The sequence below is a fragment of the Triturus cristatus genome, chromosome 2_1, assembly GCF_964204655.1.
Source record: "Triturus cristatus chromosome 2_1, aTriCri1.1, whole genome shotgun sequence".
Classification (NCBI taxonomy): domain Eukaryota; kingdom Metazoa; phylum Chordata; class Amphibia; order Caudata; family Salamandridae; genus Triturus; species Triturus cristatus.
In genome coordinates, this window is record NC_140581.1 from 301,958,248 (window position 1) to 301,974,289 (window position 16,042).

Below are 16,042 nucleotides of genomic sequence, written 5' to 3' on the forward strand. Positions count from 1 at the left end.
GGCAGATTGCGTGCATTTTTGAAGCTGCACTCTATTAACACAATGCATGCAGCAAGTCCAGAAGCAGGAGCTAGTGCTTTCAGAATCACTAATATATATTAGTGATTCGTAAAGCGGAGGTTGTCCTTCTTGACTTGCTTCATGCCTTTTATTAATAGAGCGCTGTTGAAGGCAGATTGTGTGCATTTTTTAAGCTGCGCTCTATTAACACAATGCATGCAGCAAGTCCAGAAGCAGGAGCTAGTGCTTTCAGAATCACTAATATATATTAGTGATTCTTAAAGTGGAGGTCGTCCTTCTTGACTTGCTGCATGCCTTTTATTAATAGAGTGCTGTTGAAGGCAGATTGTGTGCATTTTTGAAGCTGCGCTCTATTAACACAATGCTTGAAGCAAGTCCAGAAGCAGACGCTAGTGCTTTCAGAATCACTAATATATATTAGTGATTCGTAAAGCGGAGGTTGTCCTTCTAGACTTGCTGCATGCCTTTTATTAATAGAGCGCTGTTGAAGGCAGATTGTGTGCATTTTTGAAGCTGCGCTCTATTAACACAATGCATGCAGCAAGTCCAGAAGCAGGAGCTAGTGCTTTCAGAACCACTAATATATATTAGTGATTCTTAAAGCGGCGGTTGTCCTTCTTGACTTGCTGCATGCCTTTTATTAATAGAGCGCTGTTGAAGGCAGATTGTGTGCATTTTTTAAGCTGCGCTCTATTAACACAATGCTTGAAGCAAGTCCAGAAGCAGGCGCTAGTGCTTTCAGAATCACTAATATATATTAGTGTTTCTTAAAGCAGAGGTCGTCCTTCTTGACTTGCTGCATGCCTTTTATTAATAGAGCGCTGTTGAAGGCAGATTGTGTGCATTTTTTAAGCTGCGCTCTATTAACACAATGCATGCAGCAAGTCCAGAAGCAGGAGCTAGTGCTTTCAGAATCACTAATATATATTAGTGATTCTTAAAGTGGAGGTCGTCCTTCTAGACTTGCTGCATGCCTTTTATTAATAGAGCGCTGTTGAAGGCAGATTGTGTGCATTTTTGAAGCTGCGCTCTATTAACACAATGCATGCAGCAAGTCCAGAAGCAGGAGCTAGTGCTTTCAGAATCACTAATATATGTTAGTGATTCTGAAAGCACACTCCCTGCTTCTGGCTTTGCTGCATGCCTTTTGTTAATAGAGCGCGGCTGGGGGCAGATTGTGTGCATTTTGAAAAGTATTCACGTTAATTGCAGCACTCACATAGTGCTGCAATTTACATGAATACCTTCAAACATGTACACAATCTTCACCCAGCCACGCTCTTTTACCAAAGGCATGCAGCAAGCTCCAATGCCACTTGCTGCTTAGCTTGGGCTGTGACCTATGACCCTTAAAGGCTGTCGTGTAAGAGGGATCTTGCGTTGTCCTCTTCACAGCAGTCTATTCCTCAGCCTCCTTCTGCAGGAAAATTACTGTTTTTAGAGCCGCACGCTTTTAAAAAGCGGCAGCGCGAACAGTCTCTTGAAGTGTGCGCGCAACCTACTGGGAACAGTGCTTCCCATCCTATATCCATATAAACCCACAACCCCCTACGGCACTAAAAATCACAAAAATGTATTACATTAAATTTAATAACTACTAAAAAATGTACAAATACATTGAAAAACATAAACAATAATTGTAGTTTTTTTACATCATATACATTTTAAATATATACTAAAATGCATAACAATAATTGAGAAACGATATTTTAAACATTTAACACCATATTAATAACTTTGATATTTGTACTTTGATATTTTGTCTGATACTGTGCTGCAGTGCGTGACAGGGAAAGGGCAGGAATGCGCAGTATTTAAGTCAATAAGGCGCATTCCTGCCTTTTCCACTGCACTGGCGCCCTCATGGCTGCCTTGTGCCAACGCTTCAAGGAGGATCGTTTTTATGCAGGGGTATCGTACTGCACAAAAACCATCCCCTGAGACTTCTTCTCTCCTTCCATTTGTGCCGCACAATGCAGCACAATGCAGCACACATAGAAAGAGAAAAAAACGAAGAAGAAATAAACATATATCTCCTTGTTATGCCTCATCTCGGGAGGCATAGGTTTTTCGCCCATTTCCAGGTCTACCACTTCACTGGCAAATCTGAGAATGCGTCAAAACCCATGGATGTAGTGCGGGAACACCCACGCAACACCAATGGAAACGCTTCCCTGGCGCAGAGTAATGCAACACAGCGATTTGCGCTGCATTGGATTACTCGAGAATTATGAAGCCACTCGGGCCCACGCAAGGTGGCCTTACTTGGCTTCATAAAGCTCACCTTTAATTTGCGTCGCTCTTGCGCCATGCGCCATGTTACGCGGTGCAAGAGTGATGCAAAGGGGCTTGTTAATATGCCCACTAATGTTTCTATCTGTGACTGCTAAACTTTTTTTTAAAATAGGCCAATAAACTGAGTGAGAAAAGGCTGGCTCGTTGAGGCCAGGGATGTTGACACTTCCTGCAACCCTTTTGATTTTGATGACTCTATAACTGTGGTTTTTTGATATGGAAAAATAGGAGATTAGAAACCCCTAGCTTGTTGTAACTGACTGATACGCCAGGTAAAAAATCCCTAATTCAGAGTTGAGAAAGTCGACAGCAGGCTTTACCCCTTGCCAACGCATCTTTCTCAACACCACAATACACTTTCAATACCTTCACGCCCTGTTTCTTCTACGATTTTGTGATGTCATCTGATGAACCAGTGTCTATGGGAACCTGAAAATGTTCCGATCAGTAGCCCTTGCAACCTAGGCGATGTGCAAATATACACAAATTGCATTTCTGCAGCACAACTTTAATTTGCACCTATGCAGTTGCTACATAAATCTGACTAATAGGTTGTAGCTGCTTGCTACTAATTCTCTCACAATAAAGTAATTTCAATCGGTTTTCACAAAAATAATTGGAAGTCTGATGCCATTTTATTACAATATACCTACACGCTTAAATTGAGCAGATATTTATTGATGTTTTGGGCTGGTGATGTGCCTGTTTGCATATCTACTTGCATATTTACTTATCAAACTAAAAGGTGTGATTTTTTTTGTCATTGATGCCCTTTGACGTTCCCACTCCAGAAGTGTCTGTTTTATTGCATGGAAGTCTGCGATTCTTCCCTTTCATTAACAAAACCCTGCCCTCTATTCCAGGCCAAAGAAACAAGTGCATCTGCGGCGTGGGAAAGGCGTGTGTGGATGGTGGAATCAGCCTCTGTGTCCAGAAGGATGGCGAGCCCGCCCATCACACCATGAGCGAATGCGAAGCTGGGATCCTCAGGTGCCAGGGGAGGGCTGTCACCATCCTCAGCGTAAAACCCTGTGACATGTAGAGCAAAGCAGACATTTCATGCTTCATTTGTGAAACCGCAGCTGGAGATGTCACAACATCTCAACATGTGCCGCGTCCAGGTCAAACTCAACAGTGTCTTCGAGTTTTACAGATCTTTAGTGTACGGAAAGAGCGAATTGAACAATGTGTCCTGTGGCTTGCGGCGACTTAACCATGAATAACAAATTAGCCCGTTGAGACCTCTGTAGCTGTATAGTACCCTATATAAATGCTGTAACTCGCGTGGTATACACAGGTGTACAACTGAAATATCAATTTGTAGTAACATATCTTCTTTTATTACTCTGAAATCCACCCAGGATTCTCACTGAAGCAAATGAGGGTGAATCTAGTGCATGATGTCACAGTAGATTGTACAATCCAATAAGACTTTATCAACTTTCCAGAGCTTCGCGCTTATCTTGTTAGTGGTTGTCGATGATGTAAGATTGGGTAAGAGGGCACGCTTGTTACGTTTCACTGAGTGGGACCCTAATGCAGCAAATCCAGATATAGATGGTTGTACCGGGCTGGTTGAACCTGGACTGTAGCACTTGTCAGTGTGCCTGATTGAAGCAGTAAAAGGGAACACCTGCCGCTGTTTAAAGCAATTATGATAGCATGTCGAAGCATTTCATGTAGTCTAATTTCTCATTTGCGGGCCAGCAGCCCTGGAAGACATTTAGCATTATGCGATGTTCTTTCTTCATCGTGCAGTGTGTATTTTTCCAGATCAGTGCATACAAATTGAAATAATTACAGTTCATTATGTACTCTGTGCTTTGAATTCCTCGCTTGAAACCTCCTCTAAGAAAAATGAATTTTCAGCAAGGTGGCAATTTCGACCCATTAGGTATATTTTCAAAGATCTGTGAATGTAATGAACAGTGATGCAAAGTGGCCATTATGTTTGTGTTTATAGCGTCGAGTTTCCTCCGTTCATATTATATAATGCCTCAACATTTTTGGTATGCTCGCATTTTTAATTGAGTCTGCATTAAGACTTGTTTACTTTAGCAAAGCAAGGGCACCAGTCCCAAATAGTGAACTTTAAAGGAAGGTGTGCAAAGAAGTAATCGGAGGTGCTAAATGTTGAGATTCTAATCCACAAAATCAGGATGTGCCGATCAGTTGACCAGCAGATGGAATTTAGGACTGTGGACAGACTGGTTGTGTAGTGAAAGGGACGAGAGAGAGTGCTGACACCCCATACTGTAAACTCATTTATGTCAGCAAAGGCAGGTGTAAGTGCTCGTCCCAGGTGGAAAACAGAAGTAATCACCCCATACTCCTTGAAGATGCAGGGATAGCGATTTGTTTTTATCGGGAAAAGTTTTTTGGTGAAGAAAAAAGAAATAGCGGAAATTGTACGTCCTGTGGGCAAGGTTCAGGGGTAAATTTGTGTATTGGATTTCCAGAGATCACCAAAACACTGGAAATCTACGAAACATTGGCCCAGTATACAACACAACTTTATTTCATGGAATGTTCAGTACTTTTTGTGAGGCATGAATGATTTTAAATTATTGTGGTTCATTTTCTGCTTTATTCGGGGATGATGAATATGGGGTGTTCTTGAACTATACAATGCTGTTTGCCAAGACAATGCGGCTGTTGGAGATGCATTTCCTTCATCTAGACGTGGCATTGACAGGGAAAGGATGGGATGCTTGGGTCGAGTGTGCATTACACAGTAACCCCAAATTACTAGATTGCTTTCAAGGCTCAAGGCTAGACTACAGCTACATATTTAAACATGTTTGGACAGAGTCCCTAAGCTATTCAGATACTTACATTGTACATTGAGGAGAGAAAGGGTACATAAGAGTGGCAGGGAGAGGGAAGTGGCCAGGCCCACTCTTATGCACACACATAATCATAGTAATCCCGAAAGTATTCAATGGATTTCCCAAACGAAAAGCAAATGCGCAAATCGCAGGAGCCATTTTGTTTCTAACGTAGGAACGGAAGTAGCCCTATGTTTAACACGGGTGTTGGTGAGGGGATTCATCTGTAACAGTAAATTCCTTGTGGAAAAAGGTAAATGTTACATGTCAAAGTGCACAGCCTGAATTAAGAATGTCGTATTATACATTAAAAGTGGACAGATACTCCACTCCCATCGTCTAGTAATTTCTATGTACTGAAGCGTGTATGATACATAGCAAACGATTCTATTTGCTCACATAATAAAACTTTTTTTTAACAAATAAATTATGTTCTTCTTTTTTACAATTAATCAGGAGTGATTTATATTGTGAAGATTCAAAATGCAGCAATTTGATTTTCTCATAGCAAATCATTATGTACCGGGGTAATCATCTAGGCAGTAAAGATGAAGAAATCTTAAAAAGAATTTGGGTACTAATAGTAAACATGGATGCTAAACAAATGCGAGGCAGTCAAGGGAACAATGGCAATAAGAAGGATATTATTGTTATAGAAACTATGGAAGTCATAGCATTCCTGTAGAACATGTTGCCCACTGGGGAGGTCTGTGCTTTGTTGTTGTTGTAAGAAATTGGAGTATTAGTTGAGAGGGTGAGAATCCACCTCAAATAACTATCACAATTCTTGTCATGGTGAACCACGAAAGACACTAATTAAACCAGTAACAATAAAGGATACATAAAAGTAAAACTTAGAAATATTTGCCAACTAAAAAGATTAAAAAATACACATATATTTAAAACGCTTCCCTTTGGTAATATATTACCAAATAAAAACTAAAGCAACACTACAAAAAATTACACACACTTACCATTAAAATAATAATAACTTGCACAACAAAAACTAATGAAACATAATAAAAATTATTTAAAAAAATGAAATTACATACATTTGTATTAAAAATATATCTAAAGTACCTAAAAAACAATCTTACAGTCTATAATTCTGTCCGACGTTAGTTCTAACATCACACACTGTTTAACACAATGGTGCCGATTCCGATCCGGCAAAAATATTCCCCGTATGAATCATATCTGGATTTTTTTCCGTACGAATCGTACAAGTCCCGTACAAACTGGCTAGTACGATTCGTACGTGAAAAAGACCATACGAATCGCATTGGGAAAATTCCCCGACACGTCCTCGGGTCGGGAAAAGTGTCCGACACGTCCTCGGACAGCTTTACGTACGAATCGGACAACTGAAGTCCGAGCGAGCAAGTACGATCCGTCCCGTCCGTCCGAAAATACAACCGTATGGTAAAAACACCGTACGGAGTAACGGTACGAGTCGTACCCCCACCCGTGTATGTACACCTGTGTATGTACGAGTCGAACGTACGAGTCGTACCCCCACCCGTGTATGTACACCTGTGTATGTACGAGTCGTACGTACCCCCACCCGTGTATGTACACCTGTGTATGTACGAGTCGAACGTATGAGTCGTACGTACCCCCACCCGTGTATGTACACCTGTGTATGTACGAGTCGAACGTACGAGTCGTACCCCCACCCGTGTATGTACACCCGTGTATGTACGAGTCATACGTACCCCCACCCGTGTATGTACACCTGTGTATGTACGAGTCGAACGTACGAGTCGTACCCCCACCCGTGTATGTACGAGTCGAACGTACGAGTCGTACCCCCACCCGTGTATGTACACCCGTGTATGTACGAGTCGAACGTACGAGTAGTACCCCCACCCATGTATGTACGGTGCGTACCTCCACCCGTACATACACGGGTGGCGGTACGACTCGTACGTTCGACTCGTACATACACGGGTGTACATACACGGGTGGGGGTACGACTCATACGTTCGACTCGTACATACACAGGTGTACATACACGGGTGGGGGTACGACTCGTACGTTCGACTCGTACATACACAGGTGTACATACACGGGTGGGGGTACGTACGACTCGTACATACACAGGTGTACATACACGGGTGGGTGTACGACTCGTACGTTCGACTCGTACATACACAGGTGTACATACACGGGTGGGGTTACGTACGACTCGTACATACACAGGTGTACATACATGGGTGGGGGTACGTACGACTCGTACATACACGGGTGTACATACACGGGGGTATGCACCGTACATAGGGGGGGCTGGGGGAGGTGTTCGGCGCGTACCGGGCCCCCTTTTCCTCACGCTGCGTGGCGTACTTAGCTTTTCCGGCACTTTTTGGGTGCCGTAAAAATATTGCCTTCCGGAGTGCTGTCGGTACGAATCGTACTTGCTGGTACGTAAACAGCTGTCTCACTCCGTACGAATGTCGCGTATGCACTGTCCCGGATCACATTCGTATGTATTTTTCTGTCGGTCAGTGTTTTGTACGATTCGTACGGAAATAGTGTACCCATACGAATCGTACTTGCATTGTTGTAATGTTTGTGAACCGGGTACGAGTCGGACGGAGAAAATGCTCCGTCCGACGGTTCGTACCCGGTTTCTCCAGGATCCGAATCGGCACAAATATGTGTGTCACATAATAGATTTCATTTTCTTAGACTCACCTGCTTGTAATTTTGAACTTTAACACTGGGACACTGCTATGCGATGCCTAGTGTATGTGCTGTGACCCCTAAAACAAGTTACAATTGTCTTAAAACTTGATTATCACATTTAACTTTCCTCTAAGGCCCTAGTATATGGCATGAACACTTAAATGCCACTTGTTGACTGCAGCAACTATAGTGTCATTCACTACAGTGGCAGTGAAAACATAACTGCGTCAGGCCAACCCTGTGTAGCCTCACAGCAGCAGCTTAGAAGACTGCTGCAAAGACCTGTCAAATCACCCTTTTGACAGGTAAGAAAACCTGATATTAATAAATAAGTTAGTCACTCCTCAGTGCACCTCGCTGACCACACAGTAGGATGCATTCTATTTATGAGTAGAACATGTGTGACTTTAGAATTGACAATGTCCCTTAATGACGAGGCCAAAAATGACATTGTAACTAGTCAGGCTGTAGATGGCACATAGGAAAAGTTAACGTATAGATTTACACTTTAATAATAATATTAATACCAGAATTTGGAAAGTGCGCAGCTACCTCGGGCGAGGTGTCCCGGCGCTGCGGGGTGTGAGAAAGTGCCATCTTTCTTGCATGGTATGCCCCCACTTTTTGCTGAATTGCTGAATGTACTTTGATTAAGTGTACCCTGGACTCCTGCCAATCAGGTGCCCAGGGCCTATGTTCCTTCCTTAAAACACACCAACTCCAAATTGGCAAACCCTAGCCACATGTCAGCCCCTGGTAAATGGTACCCTAGGTACCCAGGGCCTTGTGGCAAGGGAAGGCCTCTAGGGGCTGCAGCACTCGTTGTGCCACCCTTAGAGGCCCTGTCCCCTTACACACACACACTGCCTTCGCGGGCTGAGTGTCTGGGTGCAGGACAAAACAAAGAGTCGACATGGCACACATCTCTGTGTGCCATGCCCATCACCTACACTGCCAAGGCATATATCAGTCACCCCTCTAGCTGGGTGCTTTACGCCTATGGTGTGGGCACAGGAGCAGGAGCCCTGTGCCCCTACAGTACCCAGGTCCATTCCTGGGCACTGTAAGTGCAGTGCTGCCATTTAAGAGTACATGGTGCTGAGAGCTCGTCAAACACGAGCTCCACAGCACCATAATGGCAACACTGAAGACTGGGAAGTTTGGTATCAAACTTCTCAGCACATTAAACCCACACTGATGCCAGTGTGGGATTTAATGTACTAAGCACCCCAGAGGGCATCTTAGAGATGCCCCCTTACAACTAACCTACAATCCACGTCTGCTCTGAGGCTGCCCAGGCTGCCACACAGCAGACACGTTGCTGGACCCCTGGGTGGGAGAGCCCCTGCTCTCCCGGGCCTGCAACAATGCACATCCTGGGTGAGGTGATAAATCTCCTCCCCCAGGATGAGCAAAGGGAAGCTTCAAAGGCATGCCGCCTCTTGGAGTTTCCCCAGGCCACTGCAACCCCCCACTCTGGCGGGAAGCTTGGCCGGAAACCCCATACAAGGACAGGGGATGTGCCAGCCTGCCCACCCCACCCCTCAGGTGGGGGAGGCGAGGTGAAGCACACCTCCGGGCTCTCGCCATCTTGAAGATGGGGGGGCCCTACCCTATCGCGATCTTCATTTTCCTCATAGGGTAACATTGGCTGGCTTTTTCTTGGAAATTCTTCGCAGTGTGAACTTTTCAAAACTCAAAATATTCACCAAAAATCAGCCGAGTACCAAAAACGAATTTACTCACCTGCTCTTAGGTGAGCTCCCAGTGCTGGATCTTGGTGCCCAGCACTGACTCTGAAAAGTACCCACAACTACACTTACCTTTAACTCCTTTTTCTTCCATAGGAAACCATTGACTGCTTTTCTGTGAAATTTCTTCTAAGTGTTGATTTCTGCAATCTTGAAATATTCTTTTAAAATCGTACAATTTCTGCAAACGTAATTACTTACCTGTTTCTGATAAAGATCCCAGTGCTGAGTCTAGGTACTCAGACCTGGATTACAAAAGTAACGATAAAGTACTCTACCTGCAACTTGAATTTCTTGCCATAGAGATCCATTGAATGTTTTCTTTGAAATATTTTCTAAGTGTCAACTTTTGAAGTAGCTAAATATTATTTAAAAATCAGTACAGTAATTAAGTCGACTTTCACCACTTGATTCTGAATATTGTCCCAGGGCTGGATCTAGGAGCCAGACCTGGAATTCCAAAAGTAATCTGAAAAGTAATTTATTACAAATAACCTGAATTTACCATTGAGCTCAATGCATTGTTATGTTTAGGAAATAGGATTGTTTATTGCAACCAACTGTGACTGTCTACAAAAATCCATTGCTTATTGCAAAAGTATTTATATTCAACCTCTCATTCTGAGAAAGTATATTTTTATTTCCTTTGTGGTTCTAAAAGTAAAACAAGCATATATTTTATATATATAAACCATTGGCCTAGAGTTCAGTTATTGAGTGTGTGAGACCATTTGCTGACTGAGTGTGCACAACAAATGCTTTACACTGTCCTCTGGTACTGCCTTACTGCTCGACCAAGCTACCACTTTAGAGAGTAAGGTCATACCTAACTTTAACCTCTATCAGCCCCTGGGGGACTGTGGACTATGTACACCCTGTACCTATTAGGGAACAGTATATACAGAGCCACTTTCTCACATTGGTGGATCAGCGGTGGGATACAAACTTGCATTTGTTGGACTACTTGGTTACCATCTGATCACACGACAGAACTCTTAAAAATTGCCTTTAGAATTCTGATGGGTCTTTCCAAAATTACTAAAAGTCTTGCTAGGGCCTTGCTTAAGTCCCATTAGAATTTAGAACAATAAAAGTCACTATAGTCAGGGTAGAGGGTTAGAACTGTCAGGTTAGAATGTCTCAAACAAACCCAGCTATTTGTGATAATAATAACATGGACCTGGTGGAGGAGCTCGACCTCACACCTTACTTACACTTGTCTTTCAGGGAATTGAGGTCCTTATGTAAACTTAAGAAATTACAAATGGGTCTGCATCCAACCAAACTAGGGCTCCAGGAGCTCTTGGCTGAGTATGCTAAGGACCACCCATCTGAACATGGTGATGGCCAGTCAGATGAGGAAAGGGAAGCAGAAGAGGTTGACAACAACCCCCCTGGGATATTCCCTAGGGAGGAGAGGGCACCCATACCCTCCCTCTCAAGAATTAGCATCTGGGAACCTAGAGACTACACAGGTGGCTCTGGTCCCAGAGAGAACACTGGGGGACCCCCTAGTGAAGAGGCAGCCTTGTGAGGCTGGCCAAGAGATTAGAGCTAGAGTCCAGGCTCCTGGCTCTAGAAAAAGAAAGGAGAGAGATGGGTTTAGCACCCATCAATGGTGGCAGCAATAACAAAAATAAGGATAGGGAGGAAACTTCTGACCTTAAAATCCCAAAAGGGATTGTCCCTAAATTTGAGGAAGGTGATGATATCACCAAATGGTTCATAGCCTTTGAGAGGGCTTGTGATATCAGAAAAGTGAAGAAACCTCTCTGGGGGGCACTCCTGTGGGAACTGTTCTCTGGTAACTGCAGAGACAGGCTTCTGACCCTTTCTGGGCCAGAGGCAGGATCCTATGACCTCATGAAGAAAGCTCTGATTGAGGGATTTGGATTCACCACTGAGGAGTATAGAATTAGATTCAGGGGGGCTCACAAAACCCAGACCCAGTCCTGGATTGATTTTGTAGATTTCTCAGTGAAGATGGTTGGTTAGCTGGACATGGTGTGCAGGATTTTACTGGATTGTACAATTTATTCATAAAGGAACATATTTTGAGTAACTGCACAAATGAAAAGTTGCATCAGCATTTGGTAGACCTAGGTCTAATTTCTCCCCAAGAATTGGGTAAGAAGGCAGACCACTGGGTCAAGACTAGGGTGACCAAGACAACCACTGGGGGTGACCAAAGGAAAGTGGTCACAAAACCTCCCCAGGGGAAAGGTGGTGAGAATCCCCAAGATAAAAAGTCTGAGTCTTCCAAAGGGCCCCAAAAACCTGTTCAGGTGGGTGGGACCCAAACTACTCCCTATGTGCCCCAACCATATAGGGGGAAGAAGTTTGATCCCTTAAAGGCCTGGTGTAATACCTGTAAAAAGCAGGGACACCTAACTGTAGCTTGCCCCCAAAACAAAGCCCCTAAGGCACCCAGTACAGCTACTCCTGGGGCAGCAAGCATACAAATGGGATCAGAGGTGTACCCTGAGCAAATCTGGGAACACACTGAAGCAAGTTTAGTCTCCTTGGGAGAAGTGGAGTTTGCCACTGTAGCTGTGTGGCCCCCCAACTTAAAGAAATACTTACAGTACCCCTGGGTGAATGGAACTAGGGTAGAAGCTCTGAGGCATACAGGTGCCAGTGTCACTATGGTGAAAGACACACTGGTTTCCCCTGAGCAATACTTGATTGGGAAGTCTTACCCAGTCACCAACGCTGACAGTGTCACCACTAGTCATCCCATGGCCATGGTAACATTAGGCTGGGGGGGGGGGGGGGATGTGGGGGGGGTTACTGGCCTGAAACAGGTAGTGGTCTCTCCAAAGTTGCCAGCTGCCTGTCTGCTTGGAAATGATCTGGAAACCTCAGCCTGGGCTGAGGTTGAACTGAAGGCCCATGCAGCCATGCTGGGCATCCCTGAATTGGTGTGTGTGCAAACCAGAGCACAGAGCAAGAGGAAGGGTGAAAAAGTAGGTCTGGAGTCTGGAATAATGGCCCAGCCAACCAAGAGAAAAGGAAAGAAGACTGGGGAACCAGCTTCTACACAGCAAACCATTCAGGACCCCTCTCCCCAGGGAGAGGATTTGGATACCCCTGAGGGAACTGAGTCCATGGAGCTTGACCCTTACCAGGTTGAACTCTTGGGCCCAGGGGGACCCTCTAGGGAAGAGCTGTGCCAGGGTCAGCGAGACTGTCCCACTCTTGAAAGCCTGAGGCAGCAAGCTGTATCAGAAGCCAGGGGAGATGTCAGTGGTACCCACAGAGCTTATTGGGAAGAGGGATTACTGTATGCTGAGGCAAGAAACCCCACTCCTGGAGCCACCAGGAGGGTGGTAGTGCCACAGAAGTACAGGGAGTTCCTCCTAACTTTGGCTCATGACATCCCCCTAGCTGGACATCTGGGGCAATCCAAAACTTGGGAAAGGCTAGTGAGTCACTTCTACTGGCCCCAGATGCACCAAAAGGTGAAGGAGTTTGTCAGCTCCTGTGTCACCTGTCAGGCCAGTGGCAAGACAGGTGGCCACCCAAAGGCCCCCCTCATTCCACTACCAGTGGTGGGGGTCCCCTTTGAAAGGGTAGGAGTGGACATTGTGGGTCCACTTGAGCCACCCACAGCCTCAGGGAACAAGTTTATTCTAGTGGTAGTGGATCATGCCACTAGGTACCCTGAAGCAATTCCCCTTAGGACTACTACAGCTCCTGCAGTAGCCAAGGCCCTCCTGGGTGTCTTCACCAGGGTGGGTTTTCCTAAGGAGGTGGTTTCAGACAGAGGTTCCAACTTCATGTCTGCTTACCTAACACACATGTGGAAGGAGTGTGGGGTGCAGTATAAGTTTACTACCCCCTACCACCCCCAAACCAATGGCCTTGTTGAGAGATTCAACAAGACATTGAAGGGTATGATCATGGGGCTTCCTGAAAAACTCAAAAGGAGATGGGATGTCTGTTACCATGCCTGCTTTTCGCTTACAGAGAAGTGCTACAGAAGGGAGTAGGTTTCTCACCCTTTGAACTTCTGTTTGGTCATCCTGTAAGGGGACCACTTTGTCTTGTAAAAGAGGGCTGGGAGAGGCCTCTTCAAGAACCCAAACAAGACATAGTGGACTATGTGCTTGGCCTAAGGTCCAGAATGGCTGAGTACATGGAAAAGGCATCCAAGAACCTTGAGGCCAGCCAGGAGCTCCAGAAGCACTGGTATGACCAAAAAGCTGCAGTGGTTGAATTTCAACCTGGGCAACAGGTGTGGGTTTTGGAGCCAGTGGCACCAAGGGCTCTCCAAGATAAATGGAGTGGCCCTTACCCTATCCTAGAAAGAAAGAGTGAGGTCACCTATCTAGTTGACCTGGGCACTAGCAGGACACCCAAAAGGGTCATCCATGTGAACCGCCTTAAACTCTACAATGATAGGGCTGACATCACCATGCTGATGGTGACTGATGAAGAACAGGAAGCAGAGAGTGAATCACTCCCTGACCTCCTATCCTACAGCCCAAAAGATGGGTCAGTAGAGGGTGTGATTTTCTCAGACACCCTCTCTGCCCAACAGCAGACTGACTGCAAGCAAGTCTTGCAACAATATGCTAGCCTCTTTTCCCTGACCCCTGGTCTGACAAACTGGTGTACCCATGATGTGGACACTGGTGACAGTGCACCTGTCAAAAACAAAATGTATCGACAGTCAGATCAAGTCAAGGAAAGCATCAAAGCTGAGGTCAGCAAGATGCTGGAGTTAGGGGTCATTGAGCCTTCTGAGAGCCCCTGGGCTAGCCCAGTGGTTCTGGTCCCCAAACCTCATCAACAGGGTGAAAAGAGAGAGATGAGGTTCTGTGTGGATTATAGAGGGCTCAACTCTGTCACCAGGACAGATGCTCACCCTATCCCAAGAACAGATGAACTGATAGATAAATTGGGGGCTGCCAGATTCCTCAGTACCTTTGACTTAACTGCAGGGTACTGGCAGATTGGCATGGCCCCAGGAGCAAAAGAAAAGACAGCATTCTCCACCCCTGGTGGGCATTATCAGTTTACTGTGATGCCTTTTGGGTTAAAGAATGCCCCTGCCACCTTCCAGAGGTTGGTGAACCATGTCCTAGCTGGGTTGGAGTCCTTTAGTGCAGCTTATCTTGATGATATTGCTGTCTTTAGCTCCACCTGGCAGGATCACCTGATCCACCTTGGGAAGGTTTTAGAGGCTCTGCAGAATGCAGGTCTCACTATCAAGGCATCCAAATGCCAGATAGGGCAGGGCACTGTGGTGTACTTGGGCCACCTTGTAGGTGGAGGTCAGGTACAGCCCTTACAGCCCAAGATCCAGGCCATCATGGACTGGATAGCTCCAACAACCCAGACCAAAGTCAGGGCATTCCTTGGCTTGACCGGGTACTACAGGAGGTTTGTGAAGGGGTATGGGTCCATTGTGACCCCCCTCACAGAACTCACCTCCAAGAAAATGCCCAAGAAAGTTAACTGGACAGTTAGTTGTCAAAAGGCTTTTGACACCCTAAAAGAAGCAATGTGCTCAGCACCAATTCTAAAAGCTCCAGATTAAGCCAAGCAGTTCATAGTGCAGACTGATGCCTCTGAGCTAGGGATAGGAGCGGTCCTATCCCAGACCAATGATGAAGGCCAAGACCAACCTGTTGCTTTTATAAGCAGGAGGCTACTCCCCAGAGAGCAGCGTTGGAGTGCCATTGAGAGGGAGGCCTTTGCGGTGGTTTGGTCCCTGAAGAAGCTGAGGCCATACTTGTTTGGCACCCACTTCCTAGTTCAAACTGACCACAGACCTCTCAGATGGCTAATGCAGATGAAAGGGGAAAATCCAAAACTACTAAGGTGGTCCATCTCCCTACAGGGAATGGACTTTGAAGTGGAACACAGACCAGGGACTGCCCATGCCAATGCAGATGGACTTTCCAGGTTCTTCCACTTAGACAATGAAGACTCCATAGGACAAGGTTAGTCTCATCACCTTTCGTTTGGGGGGGGGGGGGTTGTGTGAGAAAGTGCCATCTTTCTTGCATGGTATGCCCCCACTTTTTGCTGAATTGCTGAATGTACTTTGATTAAGTGTACCCTGGACTCCTGCCAATCAGGTGCCCAGGGCCTATGTTCCTTCCTTAAAACACACCAACTCCAAATTGGCAAACCCTAGCCACATGTCAGCCCCTGGTAAATGGTACCCTAGGTACCCAGGGCCTTGTGGCAAGGGAAGGCCTCTAGGGGCTGCAGCACTCGTTGTGCCACCCTTAGAGGCCCTGTACCCTTACACATACACACTGCTTCGCGGGCTGAGTGTCTGGGTGCAGGACAAAACAAAGAGTCGACATGGCACACATCTCTGTGTGCCATGCCCATCACCTACACTGCCAAGGCATATATCAGTCACCCCTCTAGCTGGGTGCTTTACGCCTATGGTGTGGGCACAGGAGCAGGAGCCCTGTGCCCCTACAGTACCCGGGTCCATTC

General features: G+C 45.7%; 1 protein-coding gene across 1 annotated transcript in view; it reads left to right on the forward strand.

Annotated features, from left to right (window-relative positions):
* The window catches only part of C7 (complement C7), a 571,431-nt gene extending 565,860 nt beyond the window's left edge, over nucleotides 1-5,571 (forward strand). The window contains exon 18 of the mRNA XM_085631170.1: nucleotides 3,180-5,571. Within this exon, the coding sequence (XP_085487296.1) occupies nucleotides 3,180-3,358 (179 nt within the window). The 3' untranslated portion in view covers nucleotides 3,359-5,571. The remainder of the gene's footprint in view (nucleotides 1-3,179) is intronic.
* Nucleotides 5,572-16,042: the final 10,471 nt, after the last annotated feature.